The sequence below is a fragment of the Falco peregrinus genome, chromosome 2 (assembly GCF_023634155.1).
Source record: "Falco peregrinus isolate bFalPer1 chromosome 2, bFalPer1.pri, whole genome shotgun sequence".
Lineage (NCBI taxonomy): Eukaryota > Metazoa > Chordata > Aves > Falconiformes > Falconidae > Falco > Falco peregrinus.
In genome coordinates, this window is record NC_073722.1 from 104,648,557 (window position 1) to 104,665,629 (window position 17,073).

A 17,073-nucleotide genomic window follows, 5' to 3' on the forward strand; every position below is an offset into this window, starting at 1 on the left:
TTTTTCTCTCAACAGCCCCAAGCAGAGGTCAAGTTCATTTAATGGGTAGAGGGAAGGAGTTGCTTTTGCAGCCATGGATGGAGTCCTGTGCTAACCCTGTGCAGCGCTGCCAGGGATGCCCTTGGTGTCTGACCCAGCTGGAGCTGAAGGAGATGCTCACTAAGGCCAAGCCTGGTGCTGGGGACCAGGCAGGTGCTGGCTGACCCAGGATTGCATTTGGGAAAGCTGGTCCTGGGGCTTTGCAAGCCTGGACACACAGAGGCATTAGGACCTCATGTCTCTGCTTCGGTTTTCTTCTCCCATGGGCAGCGCAGCTAGATGGGCTCATTTTCCTTATCTCTACCTGGTATTGTCCTGCTCCACCCTGCCTGGTCCCATGTTTGCATGCTGCTCAGGTCAAGCCCAGCTCAGTGCTTTCTGTGCCTGGGCAAACCCAGCCTCGATGCCCAGCACCTGCTACAGCCCTGCTCAAGCTGCCACCGCTCCCCCAGCAGCAGCCACAGTCTTTGCACCTCGTTCCCCCAGGGTCTCATGCTTGCTCTGCTTGAAAGCAGCATGCAAAAGTCAGAGGAGACAACTGAGAGCTTATCAACAGCATCATACAACTTTGGGTCTGCAGGAACACAAGATAAAAACACCCCCAGGGTCACAGCTGCTGTGCAAGTGTCTGTGCAGCAGGTCATGGGCACTTCTCTGGGCTACACCTTAAACAATACACTTCTAAACCCCTCTTTCCACTAATTCTTTTTTTTATTATTATTTTTATTTTTAGGCATTACAGTAATGTATTTATGATTGCAGCAGAGTATTGCAAACAGAAAGCAAGCCCTGACGTCACACTGGGACAGCCCAGCACCTGAGCCGCAGCAGAAGCCATCACAGCCCTGTGAACTCAGCATCTCCCAGCAGGCAACTGCCCTGTCTGGGCAGGTAATTTAACAATTTAACAACCCAGGTAGAGCACTTCCCCACGACAGCCACCTGGCAGAGATGGGGAGGTATGCTAGCAGCTCACGTGGGTTATCACTGGAGAAGCAGCACCGCAGCTGGGGGGGAGCAGGATGCAGGTCCGGCAGGCGGCCAGGCACACTGGCCAGCTGGCACTGCTCGCACAGCCCTCGTCGCTGTTGTGGAGCCAGGTAGATTAGCCCAAAGCTATAAAATTCCCTGTTATAAAGTCATTTAAAGAGTGGCAAACCCAGGGCTGGTGTAGGCATGGGAGAGGAGTGAGCGATGGTGGTGTGCAAGCCCACGAGGGTTTGGGCTCTGATTTTTTTTCAAACATTTGGGTGACATGGCTAAGGTGGTGCCCATGCTGGGTGCTGACAGCAGCCAGGAGAAGACCCAGGCCCCTTGGGTGCTCCCATGCTGGGGTCCCCTGCTCCCCACATCACCCCGGATGCGTCCATGAGGTCCGGCCCCACTCGCCAACTGCAACGTGGCTCCAAGAGATACTAAAATGGGAGATGCGTATTATCTCCCCATGGAAAGTATTTTAGCTAAATCCATGCTATAACCATTTTATTGACTCCAAGTACCAGAGAGAAGGTTGGAAGTGACTCTTTTACAAGTCATTTTGCTGTTAAATTTAGCTGTCCTATTTTCATTATCCCCATGGCTTTGGCAAGGGTGAGTAGCCTTCCCTAAAAGGCCTCGTTTCATACAGTAAGTTATTTGCTTCTCTCCTGACAGATATCTAAGCTTATAAGGTTTTTCTGCTCTGCTCAATAGCAGTATCAGCCTTCAATCTTATATGATTAGCATCAGCATTTCATGTTTGCTTTTGGCTCCCCGTCTGACAGCTTTCCATGTTGCTGAGGACTGGGGCGTTGGGATGGTGTCACGTCACTTGTAACGTGGGATCATCTGATTTTGATTCCCAGGCTTCATGGTAAGAGCAAAAGATTTGGATAAATGGTTCATCCGCTTTTTTCCCCCATTTTCCCTATTGCCCAGCAAAGATAATTGATTTGTTCCACTCATTTCGTGGTTGTCAGGTCTGTAAAATATTGAGTCGAAAGGTCAACATGATGCCAAGCAATGGGCAATTGAATGTGAGAGGTGGTGATGTTAAAAGTTCTGGAGAGGGAAGATTTATCCCAGCAGGTTAAAATTTTCCATATTTTCAAAATAATTTCCCCTGCAGAGAGCGACCTTGTCCCAGGCTCGGTGGCTGCAGAGAGCCAGCCCCTCTTCCCAGGTCACGGAGGCAGCAGATGAACCAGGGCTCACGGGATGGAGCCTGTCCTTGCGGGGAGTGCTGAAGCTGCTGGGCTCTGGGCTTTTTGGGGAAAACATCCTCTGTTTCCCCCAGCAACAATCCTCCCCAGCCCCAGCGCTCCCCAACAGAGCTGCCCGGGGGGGTGCAGCGCAGGTCCGGGGTCCCCCATCCACAGCCTCTGCGCCTTCCCCAGCAATGAGTCATCCCCACTACCCCCCAGCTTCCCCCTGCAGTGATGCTGACACCCAAATTTCAGTCTGGCACGTACAAATCCAGCCCCTTTCTCAGCGATATTCACTTAAGCAGCGTCTGCACTGCCCTGCCGAGCATCCCTCCGGTGACCCTGGCAGGGCGGCCGGCCCCGCTCACAGCCATGGCTTTCAGGAAATGCTGGAAATGCTGAAAATGCTTCGACGTGCGCCCAGCCCAGCCCTGTGCAAGCACTGGGAACCAGCCAAGCCCCAGCTGGGCGGCCTCGCCATGGGAGGGGGCCAAGCCCGGCGCCCGGCTGCCCTGTGGATTGGCTCCGAATTGCTGGGCTGGGGGTTCTGCGCCCGCAGCCTCCCCCCTTCCCAACCCTTTTTCTGGGGCAGCCTTTGGGGGACAGAGGAGGACATGGGTTAGGGACACGAATGGGAGACCCACAGCCTGAGGTGGCTGCTGGAGTGGGAAAGATGATACCCCAACCCCAGTTCCTAAAATCGTCTCCCGGGACCCCCACCATCTCCTCCATCCCACCATTGCCCCCAGGATACCTAGTGGTCCCTGCTCACCCTGAGCCCTGCCCGCAGCCCCTCTGTCCCCAGGGAAGGTCCCTGCCTGGGCGAGGGTACATCCCTCACGGGCAGGCAGCTCCGTCCTGGTGGCACGTGGGCTTGGCAGCGGGGTGGCCCTGCACCCTCCGCACCCCGTCCCACCCCCGGACCATGTAGGGCACCGGCTGCTCCTCGTCCAGAGCTTATAGGAAGAGGAAAACCTCGTCCCCACGCAGAGGAGGAAACCCGACAGCCCAGATGTGCACAGAGCAACAAAGCCGATAGCATTTTTATTTTCTTTTTTTTTTTTTTTTCCCCCTCCTCTCTGCAAACAGAGGAGTTGCTTGAGCTGCAGCGGGCACAGCCCAACCCACGGCGCGGCGAGCGGCAAGGCCGGCGGGAGGCTGCGGCACAGCCCTGGCGCAGCCATGGGGCAGAAGTGCATGGAGAAGGTGTCCTCCTTCCTCTTCGAGTATGATACCCCCAGGATGGTGCTGGTGAGGAACAAGAAGGTGGGACTGACCTTCCGGCTGATCCAGCTCATCGTCCTGGCATACATCATCGGGTAAGGCTCCCCGGCACCTGCTTTCCCCCAAATTAATGCTGTGCCACCGGGTTCAAAAGCAACGGAGATGAAGGGGCTCCTTTATCACCTATATCCCAATGCAGGGGTGGTTATCGCTGGTGCCATCGCATCTCCCTGGCCATGGCCACATGCAGCTCAGTGTCCCACCGTGGGTCTTCCAGATGGCTGCTTGGTCCCCACATGCTCCCCAGCAGCGGCTGCGTGTGCAGGCTGGAGGCTCATCCCTGCCCAGCCCCACTCTGCACGCCGAGGCCCCGTCTCCTCACTGAGCTGCATCCAAATCCCAATCGAGCTGCTGGACGGTGGCCTGAGAATCTGTTGTTATTTTTATTTTCATTTATATTAAATAAGAGGCAGCTGGGGCCAGCACTGTGATTTGTGAGACCCAAGCGGCTCAAGACAGGACCATAAATCTCCCCCATCCACCACCCCGCCGGGGAGGCAGGGCCAGCCCAGCGGCTGGGGCCAGGACGGAGCCTTGCTCCAAATCCCTGCTTTGCTTTGCTTATGGGAGGCAGCTCTAAGAGCAGCCACGGTGCAAGAACAGCTGCTTAAAAAAGGCAGTGAGTGGAGGCAGGCGGGCGCAGAGCCGTGCGAGGATGCATGTCCTCGGGTGCCCTGGGGCTGCTGCTCCTGCCACAGGGATTGGGTCCCTGTCCCCTCACTGTGGGATGATGTGCCATGCGATGGGATGCCATGCTCGATAAAAATCTTCGCTGTGCCCCCATAGTTGCTGTGGGCTCAGCCCTCAAGACAGACTGGCACCCTTCCATCAGTAAAGGTCCCAGGGCAAGAGGTCTGCAGGGAGAGAGGGTGTCTGGCCATGAATTGGAAAAACTGGGTGTTTTTGGAGTGCGGGGAGCCCAAAGCCTAAAGGAGAGGCAGTAGCTCCCAGGGCTCGGTGAAAGAAAGTAGCTGTGGGGAGCAGCAGTGCTCAGCCCTGCTTTTAGCACAGATCCCCTGGAAAGGGGGGAGAACTTCCCAGGCAGTCACTGTGGGACCCCCACATCGCACCCACCCACCTCACCAGCACTTTGGATCACCAGGGTAATCCTCACTCCCAAACTGCTGCTGAGCCAAGGTCTCAAAGGATGCTCTGTTGCAAAAGGCTTTGCACCGGCCCAGACTGGTGTTACTGGGAGCAGCACTGGCTCTACTAAGGGCTGAGCCCATGAAGCCCCAGGGCTCCAGCAAACCCAGGTAGGGGCGGTTGCTCCTGTGGATGGGGATCTGGCAGAAATGGTTGCCCAGGGCGGGACTTTCTAGGAAATGTGGCTTAAGCAACCCAGCTAAACGGAACAGGCAGCCAGGAGGCAGCAAAAAGAAAACCAGCTTGGAGGTCAGTGGCAGAGGGGAGGAAGTTGGCAGAAAGTTGCTGTAATTCCTAAGTTTTTACTGGTTTGGTGGGGTAGGGCTCCGCTAGCCGGGGGCTGCCTGTGAATGCAGCTGCCCATAGCCCCACCAACCACTGGCATCCCCTGGCTGCCTGCAGCACTGCCTGCGCTCCCCTGCCTGCACTGAGCCATGCCGGAGATTTTGTCTTCTTTGAAAGCAAGTTTGGCAAACAGATATTTATTTTATTTACAATTACCCCAGCTTTGGTCCCCCTTGGGGCAGCAGGCATGGGATGCTCATGAGGATGCATGCCAATGCGTGGCTGTGCTGGAGGGATGTGTGGCAGTGCCATCAGTGCAGAGGAGGGATATGGGACTGATGTCACCAAGAGACCCTTCTCACCCTTGGGGAGCCGCTCTTTCTGCTGATAATGCTGAGATAAGGCGGTATCGCTGCTGGCTGGGTGATGCCAGGCGCTTCTCAGCTGAACTTTGCTTTCTGGCTTTTGTTTCCTGAGAACACCACCACGTGCGAGGGGGCCGCGGGCTGAGCTGCAGGATGAGGTCAGCTTGGTGGCTTGGTGACTCTGCCACAGTGGGGAGCAACACCAGGGGACTTTCAGCACCCAGGCAGGGCTCGAGGGGGCATTTACAGCATGATGATGAGATGACACCTCGTTTGCCATGACCATGGCTCAGTGGCAGGGTGGGGGCTGCAACCTGTCCTGCCAAGGGGAGGCTGTGTCACAGTGGGGGGCTCTGTGTGCCCACAGTCACCTCTGCCAGGGTGGGATGAGGTGGCCATGGCAGAGGCTGCTCTGGAGGCAGATTTAGGGAAAGACTCCACCGTGGTGCTAGCCAGCTCACAGCCTCCTGCAGCTACAGCGGGGAAGATGCCCAGCGTAACCAGTGTAACCCAGTATGGTCCTCTGCCTTGTAGGAGGTTGGAGCTGGGGGTCTTAGCCGGGGTGGCAGCAGTGCTGAATTTCTCCTCCTGTCCCCAGGTACTGGGGCAGATGCCACCCCCGAGGTCCCCTCACCCCCTGTCCCGGGATGCTGATGGGGCTGCAAGCCAAAGTCCACCATCCTCACGAGGTTCCCATAATGTCCATCACCCCTAGGGCAGACCTCTGGACAGCACCTGGGGTTCCCCCATTTTCCCCTGTGCCCATCAGTCTGGTGCCCGAGGATGAGCTGACACCACAGGCTGTCCCACAGGCAGTGTGCTCCTTCTGTCACAGCCAGCAGGACCGGTGCCTGTGGCAGCAGGGACAAAAACCAGATCACTCCTTTTTTAGTGCCGGGAATGCTCCGTGCCGCCAAGAGCGTTACCCGAAATGGTTGCTCACCCATGTTTATAGTCTTCCTGAGTCAGAGTTAATCCAGCGACAGCTTGTTTATGCCATAGGTTAAATAGTGTCAGTGCCCTAATGGCTGCGCAATGGGCTGGGAAATGCAGGGAGAGCCCCATGCCAGCCACAGCAGCGTCCCCAACCCTGCTCCTGCAGCCCACTTGCCCCCATGTGCATGGGTGGGTGGGTTAGGGGGGGTTCCTTTTGTCCTGACAGCTGATTTTCCCCATGTGTTGGGGTGCAGATGGGCTCCTCAGCACAGGCTTTCTGTGGGACTAACCATGACATGGTGTCCCTGTGGTGGAAAGCAGGTTGCTTCTGCCACAAAGGTTCCTTTTGCTGGGTGGGGAACAGTGGCCCTGGACATGAGCCATGTCCAGGCATACCCCTGCCTTGGCCCTGGAGGCACTGATTTTTGGACAGTGCCTATGAAGGGGGTCAGGAGGGTCTGGGTGGGTCACTGAGTCCAGCAAGCTGCCAACCCACCATAACCTTTAATCCCAAATGGCCAACGGCCACCCTGCACCACCTGCCTTCACACACTGACCACCACAAAATGCATCCCTGTCCCCAGAATAAATCATCCCACCATTGGAAGCCAGGTCCCACAGGTCCCACATGCCTCGAGCAAAGGGTAGGAAAGTTCAGCCACGTGTCCCTTATCCAGCTGGAGAAAATTTGGCAAACAAGCCCCCAGGTGATACTTGGTAGAAGACAGTGATGTGCTGGGACCTGGGCTCCTGGGGATGAGCCTCAGTGGCCGTGCTCACTCCACCACCTTTCCCTATCCAGGTGGGTTTTCCTCTATGAGAAGGGCTACCAGTCTCAGGACAGCATCGTCAGCTCGGTCTCGGTGAAGCTGAAAGGCCTGACGCTGACCAACGAAAGTGTCATGGGCCCTCACATCTGGGATGTGGTGGATTATGTTTTTCCACCCCAGGTAAGGAGGCATGGTGGGTGGGTTAGGGGGGGTTCCTTTTGTCCTGACAGCTGATTTTCCCCACGTGTTGGGGTGCAGATGGGCTCCTCAGCATAGGCTTTCCGTGGGGCTAACCATGACATGGTGTCCCTGTGGTGGAAAGCAGGTTGCTTCTGCCACAAACCTCTGCCCACATATCGCCCCTGGGGAGCATTTAGTGCTTGGGACTCACCACGGTTGATGGGGCACGCTTGAGGCTGCATCCAAAAGGATCAAGGCTCCTCCGGTGCCTCTGGACAAGCATCTTAGCAAAGGGGTCCCCCACTGTCTCTGGTGCTGGTGGCACTGCAGGTCCCCAGGGCCACTCCCAGCTTCCCAAGCTGTGATGAAGGATAGTGGATGACCCAAAATTAGAGAGAAAGGTGCCGTCTCCCTGCGCATGCCCCGGTGGTTTGGGTACCCTACACATTGCCCCAGGGAAAGGCTCCTCGCAGAGACTCCATCAGAAAACACGGTGCTGGCTGTGAGCTTGTTGGCTCTGTCTCCACAGGGGGACAACTCGTTTGTGGTGATGACCAACTTCATTGTCACCCCTGGACAGAAACAAGGCAACTGCCCGGAGGTAAACACACTGGCTTCCTTCAGCAGCCTCAGCTTCTGTAATTTAGGGGGGGTTGTGGTGGTGGCACTGGGGAGGGAGCTGCTGGCGTGGGGAGGTTTGATAAAAGCCTGAGCCTGGTCCCGTACTGTCATTCATGACTTGCGAGCACTACGTGAAAGCTGTTGTTCTGCTGAAAAACAGCCGCTATCCATTTAAGTTTTCTTCTTTCTGAGATGATCGAGCAGAGCAGACTCAAGGCTTAAATAAAAGCATCTGCCTGGAGTTCAAAAAAGAAAATCCCCCTTTTTTCTGCTTAATCTGGGCATCCTTGGTTGGGAAGCGGTGTACAGATACGGCTCTGCCTTCAGCTGAGCGGCATTGCCCCTGAGGACAGTGCTGCCAGGCGAGGCAGGAGGGACAGAGGGACCGAAACAGCAGGGTGTGATGCTGAGGGGCGGCTGCCTGCTCTCCCCAAACAGCTGCCGGACGCGGGGCTCTGCACACGGGACAGTGACTGCAGCCAAGGGAAGTACAGCCGCCAGGGACAAGGTACGGCACGCGGCCCCGAGGGGCTGGCACTGGCGTTTCTGGTGGGACATGCTGAGCACAGCGTGCTCTGGCAAAGCGGCGTGGCTGGGGTGCCTGGCAGGGGGACCCGCTTCTGACCACCAGTTTGGGACAAGCCTCTGACATGCCGGGTGAGGGTCTCACCTGGGCTGGTCCTGCTTGCTTGTTCTGAAAGGTACCTGAGCTGCAAAAAGCTCTGCAGACAAAAGGTTAATCAAGACCAAACCATTTCCCCACTTTGCTATCCTTCTAACAGCTCGGCCTTTTCTGAGGTGTATTTTAGCAAGAAAAATGCCCAGTTGCTCCCCTGTACGATAGTGCAAGAGAAACCACCGCCCCACGCCGAGAGGCCACAATTAATTCCTCTTGTTACAAAGGGGCACCAAAGCCCTGAGTATTTTGTGTCTTGGATGTCTGCAGCATGGCTGAAGTTCCAACCACATCCCACCCATCCCAGTGTGAGGCTGGGTTTTCCCGGTGTCCAGGAGCGTGAGCAGCTGTCTCTCTTCTCCACAGGGCTCATGACAGGCAAGTGTGTGCATTTCAATAGCTCTGTGAAGACCTGCGAGATCTTTGGCTGGTGCCCCGTTGAAGTTGATGACCACATTCCCAAGTAAGGAGTGATGTGGTTGCTGACTTTTTCCAGCCCGATCCCATCCCAGCAAGCGCAGAGCAGATCAAGCCAGGGCTCTGCAGGATGCTGCCAGGACAGCCTGGGTCAATTCAGACCCTGTGGCTGTACATGCTGCCCACTGTTCCCAGGGGGTTTGTGCCTATCCTGACGTGGTTTTCCTCCCAACCTTGCCAGCAGCTCACCCCATGTCTGCTGGGTGCTCTGTGCACGGACTAGCAGCTCCCATCCATCCCGTTTGCCTTCAGAGTAAAGTTGTGCTCTGCCTGTGAGATGTTCTCCATCTCCAACCTCCATGGCCACTGTGAAGCATATCCTGGTAGATGCAAAGTCCTTGTCTTCCTTGCCTCCCCTCCTCGCCGGGCAGCCGCAGGGACAGCCAAGATCCATCAAGGAGCCCAGGGAAGCATGCAGAACCTTGAGCTCTCTTCCAGCCACCTCACTGTGCTTTTGGGGTTTCTTAACTGAAATCCCAGCTCCTAACTGCCTGTCTGTCCCCTAACAGGCACTTCCATCCTTCCTTGGGACTTTTCTGAACCTTGTTGGGATCTTTCATGCAGAAGGGAAGGGATGAGATCATCAGTTTTTCTGGGTCCTACTTGACCCAGTTTGGATGAATCCCCACCAAACGGGGCTTTCCCTAGAGGCCAGAGAGCCAAGGGATGGACACATGTCAACACTTGTGTTTTTCAGCCCTGCCCTGTTGTCAGAAGCAGAGAAGTTCACCTTGTTCATCAAGAACAGCATCACCTTCCCCAGGTTCAAGGTGTCCAGGTAAGGGGACATCTGGGGGGATGGCTTCTGCTCGGTTCCCCCAACCGTGTCCCTCAGGGAGGCCACGGGTGTAGCTGGATGCTTGATATCGAGGATGCTATTCCTCACCAGTGAGACCAGCGCTACTTTAACTGCTGCACTGATCACCAGATCAGCTTATGGGAGCCGAGACATTTCCCTCCCAAATCTGTCCCACCTCAGCAGGTACAGGAAAGGTTTCTGGGATTCGTGTTCCCTGAGTTACCCTCTCACGATGCATGTGAAAATACAGTTTCTCTGATTCTTCATTTTCCTTCTCCCTTTTCCTCCCTGAAGAGAACAATAAAATACGAAATGGCCCAGTGGGGTGTGAGCAGCCAGGACAAAGCCTGGTGCCCAAAAATGAGCAGAGGCCCCTCTTAACATCACGGTTCTCGCTTGCTTCTGCAACAGGGTGTAGGGTCGCCCCCTTCCAGGCAGCTGCCTGAAGGCGCACACCTAAGAGGATTTGCGATGACACTGATTATATATCTGATTTGGAACAAATTAACGGAAGCTCTTTGTGCTGAAGGTGGCTGATTCCTCCCTCTAAGCCGATCGCATCCCTGCGCTGCAGCCAAGGTTAAAGGCCCTGGCAGCCGGCACGCTTGGCAAAGCCTCGAGCCGACCTTGCGCTGCACCCCGAGAGGTGGCAGGGAGAGGGGATCCCCCACCAGCAGCATGGAGGGCTCCAGCGGGGGCGAGGGCAGGCAGGAGAGGGGACGTGGTGGAGGAGAGCAGGTCCCGGGAGGTGGGGTGGGCCAGGCTGGGTGCTGCTGCAGGGGCTGAGCCAGGGCTGGATGGGGTCATGGGGGAGCTTCCTGCCTTTGATCACTGCTGCTAATGAACTGCTGAGCATAAATTATGGGATGGGGTTGAGCAAGGCACAACTTTTAGGTCATTTGGGTCAGGGAGGCTTCACAGAAAGACTATTTTTAGGCAAAAGAGCAGAGCAGGGTGGAAGGCAAAATGCTGTCCTTTCCTTTTCACCCTTTCTGGAGGAGATAGCAAATCCAGATAATTCTAACAGCTGTGGGATGCACGATCCATGAACTTTCCCAGATGAAAACTGTTGGTGCACAGAGTTGGTGCCTGGCAGAGCCCATAGATGAGCTGAGATGTGGAGAGGAGAGGCAGCTGGGAGGGATGGTGGAGGCCATGGGAAGGTTTCCAAAGCTGAGGAAGGAGAGAGGGGGCTGCTGGAAGATGTGAGGCCAGGCAGACATGTGCTGCGTTTGGGCAGCAGGCAAAGCAGCAAACCCAAAGCAGAGGTGGAGATCATTTGCAAGAAAGAAAACAGCAGAGGCTTCCTCCGTAGGAGGAGGTTCAAGGGAAATGAGTAGCTGATGAGGTGGGAGAGCTGGAGGAAAGGACCCACTCTCCACGCATGAGGTCTGATGAGCATGTGGAGCAGGAGGAGGTGGCCCTGGCCTTTGACATGACCTGGCTTTGAGCAATAGGTTGGACCAGAGACATCCAGAGGTCCTTTCCCCACACAAATTATTGGGTTATTCAGACTCCTTCTCACTGTCTTTTCATTCACAGGCGCAACTTGGTGGAGAGTGTTACCAAACAGTACCTGAAGAAATGCACCTATCACAAAGTCACCGATTCCTTATGCCCCGTGTTTGACCTGGGCTACATAGTGAAGGAATCGGGTCAGAATTTTACCTTCCTGGCTGTTAAGGTACTTTAATTTCAAATTATGTTCCTTGCTGACGTGTTGAGGGGGACGCTGACAGAGCTATCATCCCCAAGCTGTTGAGACACGAGGGATCTGCTTTCTCAAGGACTTGAGAGGCAGTGTCAGAATTAGCTCTTGAAGATTATGAATCTCCTTGGACGTGGCCTAATATTTAAGCCTTTCTTGGAAACTCCCCTGTAAGATTGACAAGACTCGTCTCGCTGGCAGGAAATCCAGGGTTCAGTTTGTTTTAATTTGGGCAATGAATAACTAGAGCTGTGTGGCCAAATCCCGTCCAATTGAGCTTGGAAACCTTGGCTGGATGGTCAAGTATTAGTCATCGCACAATGTGAGCTGCAGCATCTCCCCAGGCTCAGAAAGGCAGCTTTGCCCAGCGCTTCTCGGGGTGGTATGCAAGAATATCAGCTATTTATGCACTGTGGAGCCTTAAGCTAACTTTGCTAGGCAACAAATCAAATCAGAGGCTTGCATATATTTAAAGTGCAAAAAGACGAGCCTCTGGGGCACAGCTGGTTACAACCTGGAGCGAGCTCGGGAGGGACTGCTTCATTTCCCAACAGGTGGCCACTTCTCTTAGAGGTTTTCTTCTGATTTTCATGGGTTCGTTTCACTCTCCTCTATGACCGTGTTAAATTGTCCTTGATTTTCCCTGTGACGTTAATGGTTTGATGGCAGGAAAGGCAAATTTCATGGGCAAGCTCAGGCTGTCCTACAAGGGCTGGGGGTAGGGGTGGGGATCTGCAGGGAGCACTGTTTCTCAGGACCATGCCTTGGCCACGGGGTGCTGACCAGGAACAAGAGGGCATGAATTTAGTTGTGTATCCAACATTTAGGGCAGAAGCATGTACCTCCACATAGGGTGATGTATAGGGCACAAAGCTGAGGCTGCCCAGGAGGGCTGAAGCAGTGGTGGGGTCCATGTACCCTGGAGAGCCAGGACACCTCGTAGCATCGAGAAAGGCCATGTATGAGGAGGGAAAGCGTTTCTCCGTGCGGGCCAGGTCCTAGAAGGGCTAACCTCATGACCCCCCTCTCGGTTGCAGGGAGGAGTGGTGGGCATCACCATAGACTGGAACTGCGACCTCGACTGGCCCGTCCGGTACTGCAAACCCATTTACCAGTTCCATGGCCTTTACAATGATGACAGTAATGTTTCACCGGGCTTCAACTTCAGGTAAGGAGACCCCTGTTAACTCTCCAGGCAGAATTCAGAGGTGACACCTTTCAGGATTCCACAGCACTCAAGAGGTGGTGGAAGATCGGGGACCGTTCTCTGGCTACCTTTGCAGTGCCAGACAGCAGTGCTGTCTTTAGAATGGCAAGAGAAAAGTGATAACCTGTCTCTTGGCCTCAGAATTACCCCATTGGCTTTCCCTGTACATGTCCTCCCCCTCGCAGACTCTCCCACTCAGCTGAGATCTCACGAAGCCTCTTGAAAGACTGGAGATGGTGCAGGGTCATCTCACGTGTTCCCATGCTTCGAAACATTCAGCCACAGCATGGCATTTAGGCATAAGCTGCTGCTGTAGCTGCTGCTCTTTGTGAAGCTGCCACTAGTGCTGCACTAATATCCACTGTCACTTGGGTCATCAGGTACCAGCACTGGCAGGAGCTTTAACTCCAACTGGCAGGAGGGAAACTGAGGCACAGAGGGCAGAGGTGCCAACAAGCAGGCTCCTTTGGGGGGGTTAAGGAGAAGGTCAGGAGCAGCCAGTGCATCCTCAGATCTTCACCCTGCTCTGCAGCCCACTAAGATGCCAATGCCCTCAGGTTGCAGGGGGCTGTTAGACACCCTGGCAGGCCACTAACGCTCACCATCCAATTCGACAGATACGCCAAATACTACAAAGAAGATGGGATGGACAAGAGGACGCTCTACAAGGTGTTTGGAATCCGGTTTGACATTTTGGTGAATGGCAAGGTAAGGGTTCACTGGGTTCGCCCCTGGATCCCCAGGACAGTAATGCCATGTCCTCAGGAAGGTGCCAGCTCTGTAACGCAGCACCAGGGTCTCATGGGGCCAGGAAAACCAGTGTGAGTGGTTTCCTGGGGTGGTGGCCCGCTTACCGCAGCCCTTCGGAAGGGCCAGTGAGGGGAACACAGAGGGGAAGCCCGTTTTACAGGTCACGTCAATCAGCTGCAGTTTGATCAGTGGTTTTGTCCCAGAAAACATCATGATGGGTTGGGGGGAACTGTGGAAACTCAGAGCCTTTTACTGATATTTCCAAAAGCTCCACATTTGTACCTTTTTATTTTGTCTTTTTCTTCCCACTGGGAGAGAAGGCTTTCCTTGTTGTGTTCCCACTGGGGACATTTAAAGGGTATACTTTTTTTTTTTTAAATTAAAAATACAGGAAGCAAAATAATTTCAATTTGTGTCAGCCCAAAATTAACCTACCACATTTTTCTGTTTGACCAATGAGTTTAAAACCAGCTCTTACTCAGCTCCTGTTTCTCTCCGTGCTGTGGTTGTGGTTTGGGTTGCTGCAAGGCACTTTAGCTGAGCTCCACCTACAGCTACGGCACCCTTTCCCCCCCCACCCCCCACCCTGGGCTGATTGTAACATATCACCTATTTTCTCCGATTTTATTCAGGCAGGCAAATTTGACATCATCCCGACCATGACCACAATCGGCTCTGGAATTGGTATTTTTGGAGTGGTAAGTTCAGATATTTCCAGCCTTTGTATGGAGACTCTCAAATTATTCTCCTTGCCTGTGACATCTGTGGGGAAGTATCCCTGAGCTGCAGTGAAATGCTGGCTCCCGCTTAGGCAACAGGGGATGGGCTAAAGTGGGGAAGGAGATGCTCTCCTGCCTCGCAAGCTTAGGGAAGTGGATTCCTGCTGGCCACTGGCTGATGTGAATTCTGCTAACGGGAGCTACTGCCCTGTGAGCCAGGGGAAGGCAGGACCATGCCTTGGTACCTCGATAGTTTCAAGTTAGAGCTGGTGTGGAGGGGGCTTTGGAGGTGATGGGCAGTATTTTGTGCATGACAGAAAACCAGCATCCTATTCGGTTGTGATCATTAAAGACTTTGGCGTGACCCGAAGGGTGCTGTGCTCTGCATATACCTAAAGTGGAAATGCTTAATTTCTATTGACTTAAATTGCCCAGTATTGAACCCGGTACATTTCACATATGTCCTAAATGGATATTTGGGAACTCTACGCTCTTTAGCTGCTACCACGTTGTGGGTTGAAACAGAAGTGACCCTAATTTGTGGGGCAAACTGGAACAAGCTGGAAGTACGAGGTGGCACAGGTGAGCTGGGAGGGCAGCCCCAACCCTACCTGCACTTTGATTTAAGGCCTCTGTCCTCTGCGACCTGCTCCTGCTGCATTTTCTCCAAGGACGGGACTATTACAAGCAGAAGAAATTCAAATATGCAGAACAAGAGCCTGTAAGTATCAGCGAGTCCCTCCCCTGCGGAGGCTCTTGCGGGTGAGTGAGTGTGGCTGTGTGTGTGAGTAATGACGCTGTAACACAAACATTTGTATCGAGGAGCAACCAGGCGCCTTCTGAGCTAGTGGGAATCCTGAGCCTTTGGGACTGTCAGAGACTGGGATCCATGTATCTGCTCTCCAAAATTAGAGACCTTCTGTGTGACTCGCTGTTAATAGCTTTATTCTCTCCCTTTATCTGCTGATATTCCAGTATCTGGTAACACTTGCATTGCTTTAAGGGAAGCAGGGGCGGACTAGTGCTTTAGAAAACTGGAAAGTGTCCCCTTTTCTGAGGACATCTCCATGACCATGGGATGTTTCGTGGCATTGCATAGGACACAAAAACAGCTGCCCTCAAATTAATCTGAAAATATGCTTATACATCGGAGGTTAGAAGTTGCTGTTTGACCACATTTTTCCTTGGCATTAGAAAGGGGCAGGTCTGTAAAAGAATCATCGTTTTCTCTTGTTTAACCCCCAGTCGAAGTCACATAAGAAGGAAAAGGAGCTGGACAACACACAGTGAGAGGTGAGTCGTGTTTCCCCAGACGCTGCTAGCATGTGGCTTGGGGTTATCCCAAGGCCCCCGGGAAGGCAACAGGGCTCCAGGGAATAGAGGAGATCTGAGTTGTAGGCTGTAATGTCCAACCTGGAGTAAGTGTTTCCCAAGGCAAGCAAGTGCACACAGCAGCACTGGGCATGAGATGTGGAATTGATATCGCATCTTCAATGGCAGCATCACTTGGAGAGGGGCAGTGGGGAGCAAGACACCAGAAATCACCATGCACCTCTCTCTCTTGGCAGAATCCACACTGACCAACAAACCTACACACTCTTCCTTCTCCTCCTCTCCTAAAACATGGTCGTCATCCCCTGTCACCACCCTGCGCCAGCCCCAAGGCCAGTGGGAGCAGCGTCCAACACCAGCTCATGGGAACATGCTGCCCTGCAGCCAGGGCAGGGGCCGGCTGGCCCGGCACCCTGCCTCTGGTGGGACACGCTTCAACACCACGGGTGGGTTACACTAGGGGACCCTCAGGGCCCTCCAGCAGCCCTGCTGCAGGCCACGGGGGTCTGCAGCCTTTGCAGGCACTTCTGAAGTGCTCCCGTTGCACCCTGCCCGGTGTGCTGGGGCTGTGCTGAGGCATCCCGCACCCGAAGCCTTGGGGAGAGCATCGCTGCCTCTCCTTCCCCGGCTGCACCCTTGGACAGCTGCAAATTGAGGAGAGCAGGAGGGAAGGAGAGCTGGCAAGAACCATACCCAGTCCCTCAGCATGGGGTAAAACCGGTTATTTTGTAAGGATGTATTTTATTAAAAAAAAAAATAAACCTTTAGTTTTTCTACTACATCCCTTTGCAGTGCCCATGCTTGCCGCGTGGTGCAGGTGTCGGCACTGGGGGTGGGGGGGGTGCATGCAAAGCAATTCTGTGAGTCGGCCAGGGCATGGAGCCTTCTGCAACGGGCTGAGCACAGGCTCCCGGGGGCTCTGCCTTCCCCTGCAAGGCCCCTGGGCCTCCGGCCACGAGCAGGGGCTGTTATCAGGGTTGTCACTCGGGTTTCCGCCTCAGCCAGGCGGGCTGACAGCGAGCGCTGGCACCCTGCCGGCCATCATGACCGGCTGCCTTGTGCCAGCTCGGCCTCCCGCTGCCCACGTCGGCCAGCATTAGCTGGTCAGAACCGACCTTCTCAGCGATAGCCTCACAAAGCAGCTCTTTGCACCCAGCAACGAATCTTCCCCTCTCCGCGAGAAGATTTGCACTTCTCACTCGTGCAGTTGGGCATCATGAGCTACGGCCAAGCCCCACATGGCTACCAGCAGCCCCTGCCCTGTGCTGCTGGCTCTGTTCATTCTCCAGGATGCATCAGGATTCTCTCTCTGAGCATTGTTTTACACCCCTTGGAGGAAATTTTGCCTTGGTCACTTCAAAACTGGATACCAGCTGCTGAGGGAAAGGCAGTGAAGAAGCTACAGGGGTTGCTCTGCCTGTGGCTGCAAGGCTGCTGGCTGCGGTGGGAGCGTGAGCAAGCAGCCTGCAGGACGGACGTGCGGCGGTGGGCTCGTAGGGACATGGCAGCATGTGCCACAAACTGTTGCAGGTGATATTTGGTCACAAGCTCAACAAACGTTTCAAGCCATACATTCCCCATGGGGAGGTTATTTGG

General features: G+C 54.5%; 1 protein-coding gene across 2 annotated transcripts; it reads left to right on the top strand.

Moving 5' to 3' along the window:
• The first annotated feature begins 2,561 nt into the window (after window positions 1-2,561).
• P2RX1 (purinergic receptor P2X 1) lies at window positions 2,562-16,256 on the top strand. 2 transcript variants are annotated; one of them, XM_005240482.4, is made up of 13 exons: window positions 2,562-3,541; window positions 7,041-7,188; window positions 7,718-7,789; window positions 8,248-8,317; window positions 8,852-8,948; window positions 9,660-9,740; window positions 11,304-11,445; window positions 12,507-12,637; window positions 13,294-13,384; window positions 14,059-14,124; window positions 14,774-14,866; window positions 15,391-15,438; window positions 15,714-16,256. In XM_005240482.4, exons 1-12 carry the CDS (start codon window positions 3,405-3,407, stop codon window positions 15,433-15,435), a joined length of 1,173 nt encoding a protein of 390 aa, XP_005240539.1. In that variant the 5' UTR covers window positions 2,562-3,404; the 3' UTR covers window positions 15,436-15,438; window positions 15,714-16,256. The 2 variants fall into 2 exon arrangements, with proteins under 2 accessions (XP_005240539.1, XP_027646917.1); XM_027791116.2 differs by having other exon boundaries at window positions 2,563-3,541; window positions 15,394-15,438.
• Window positions 16,257-17,073: the final 817 nt, after the last annotated feature.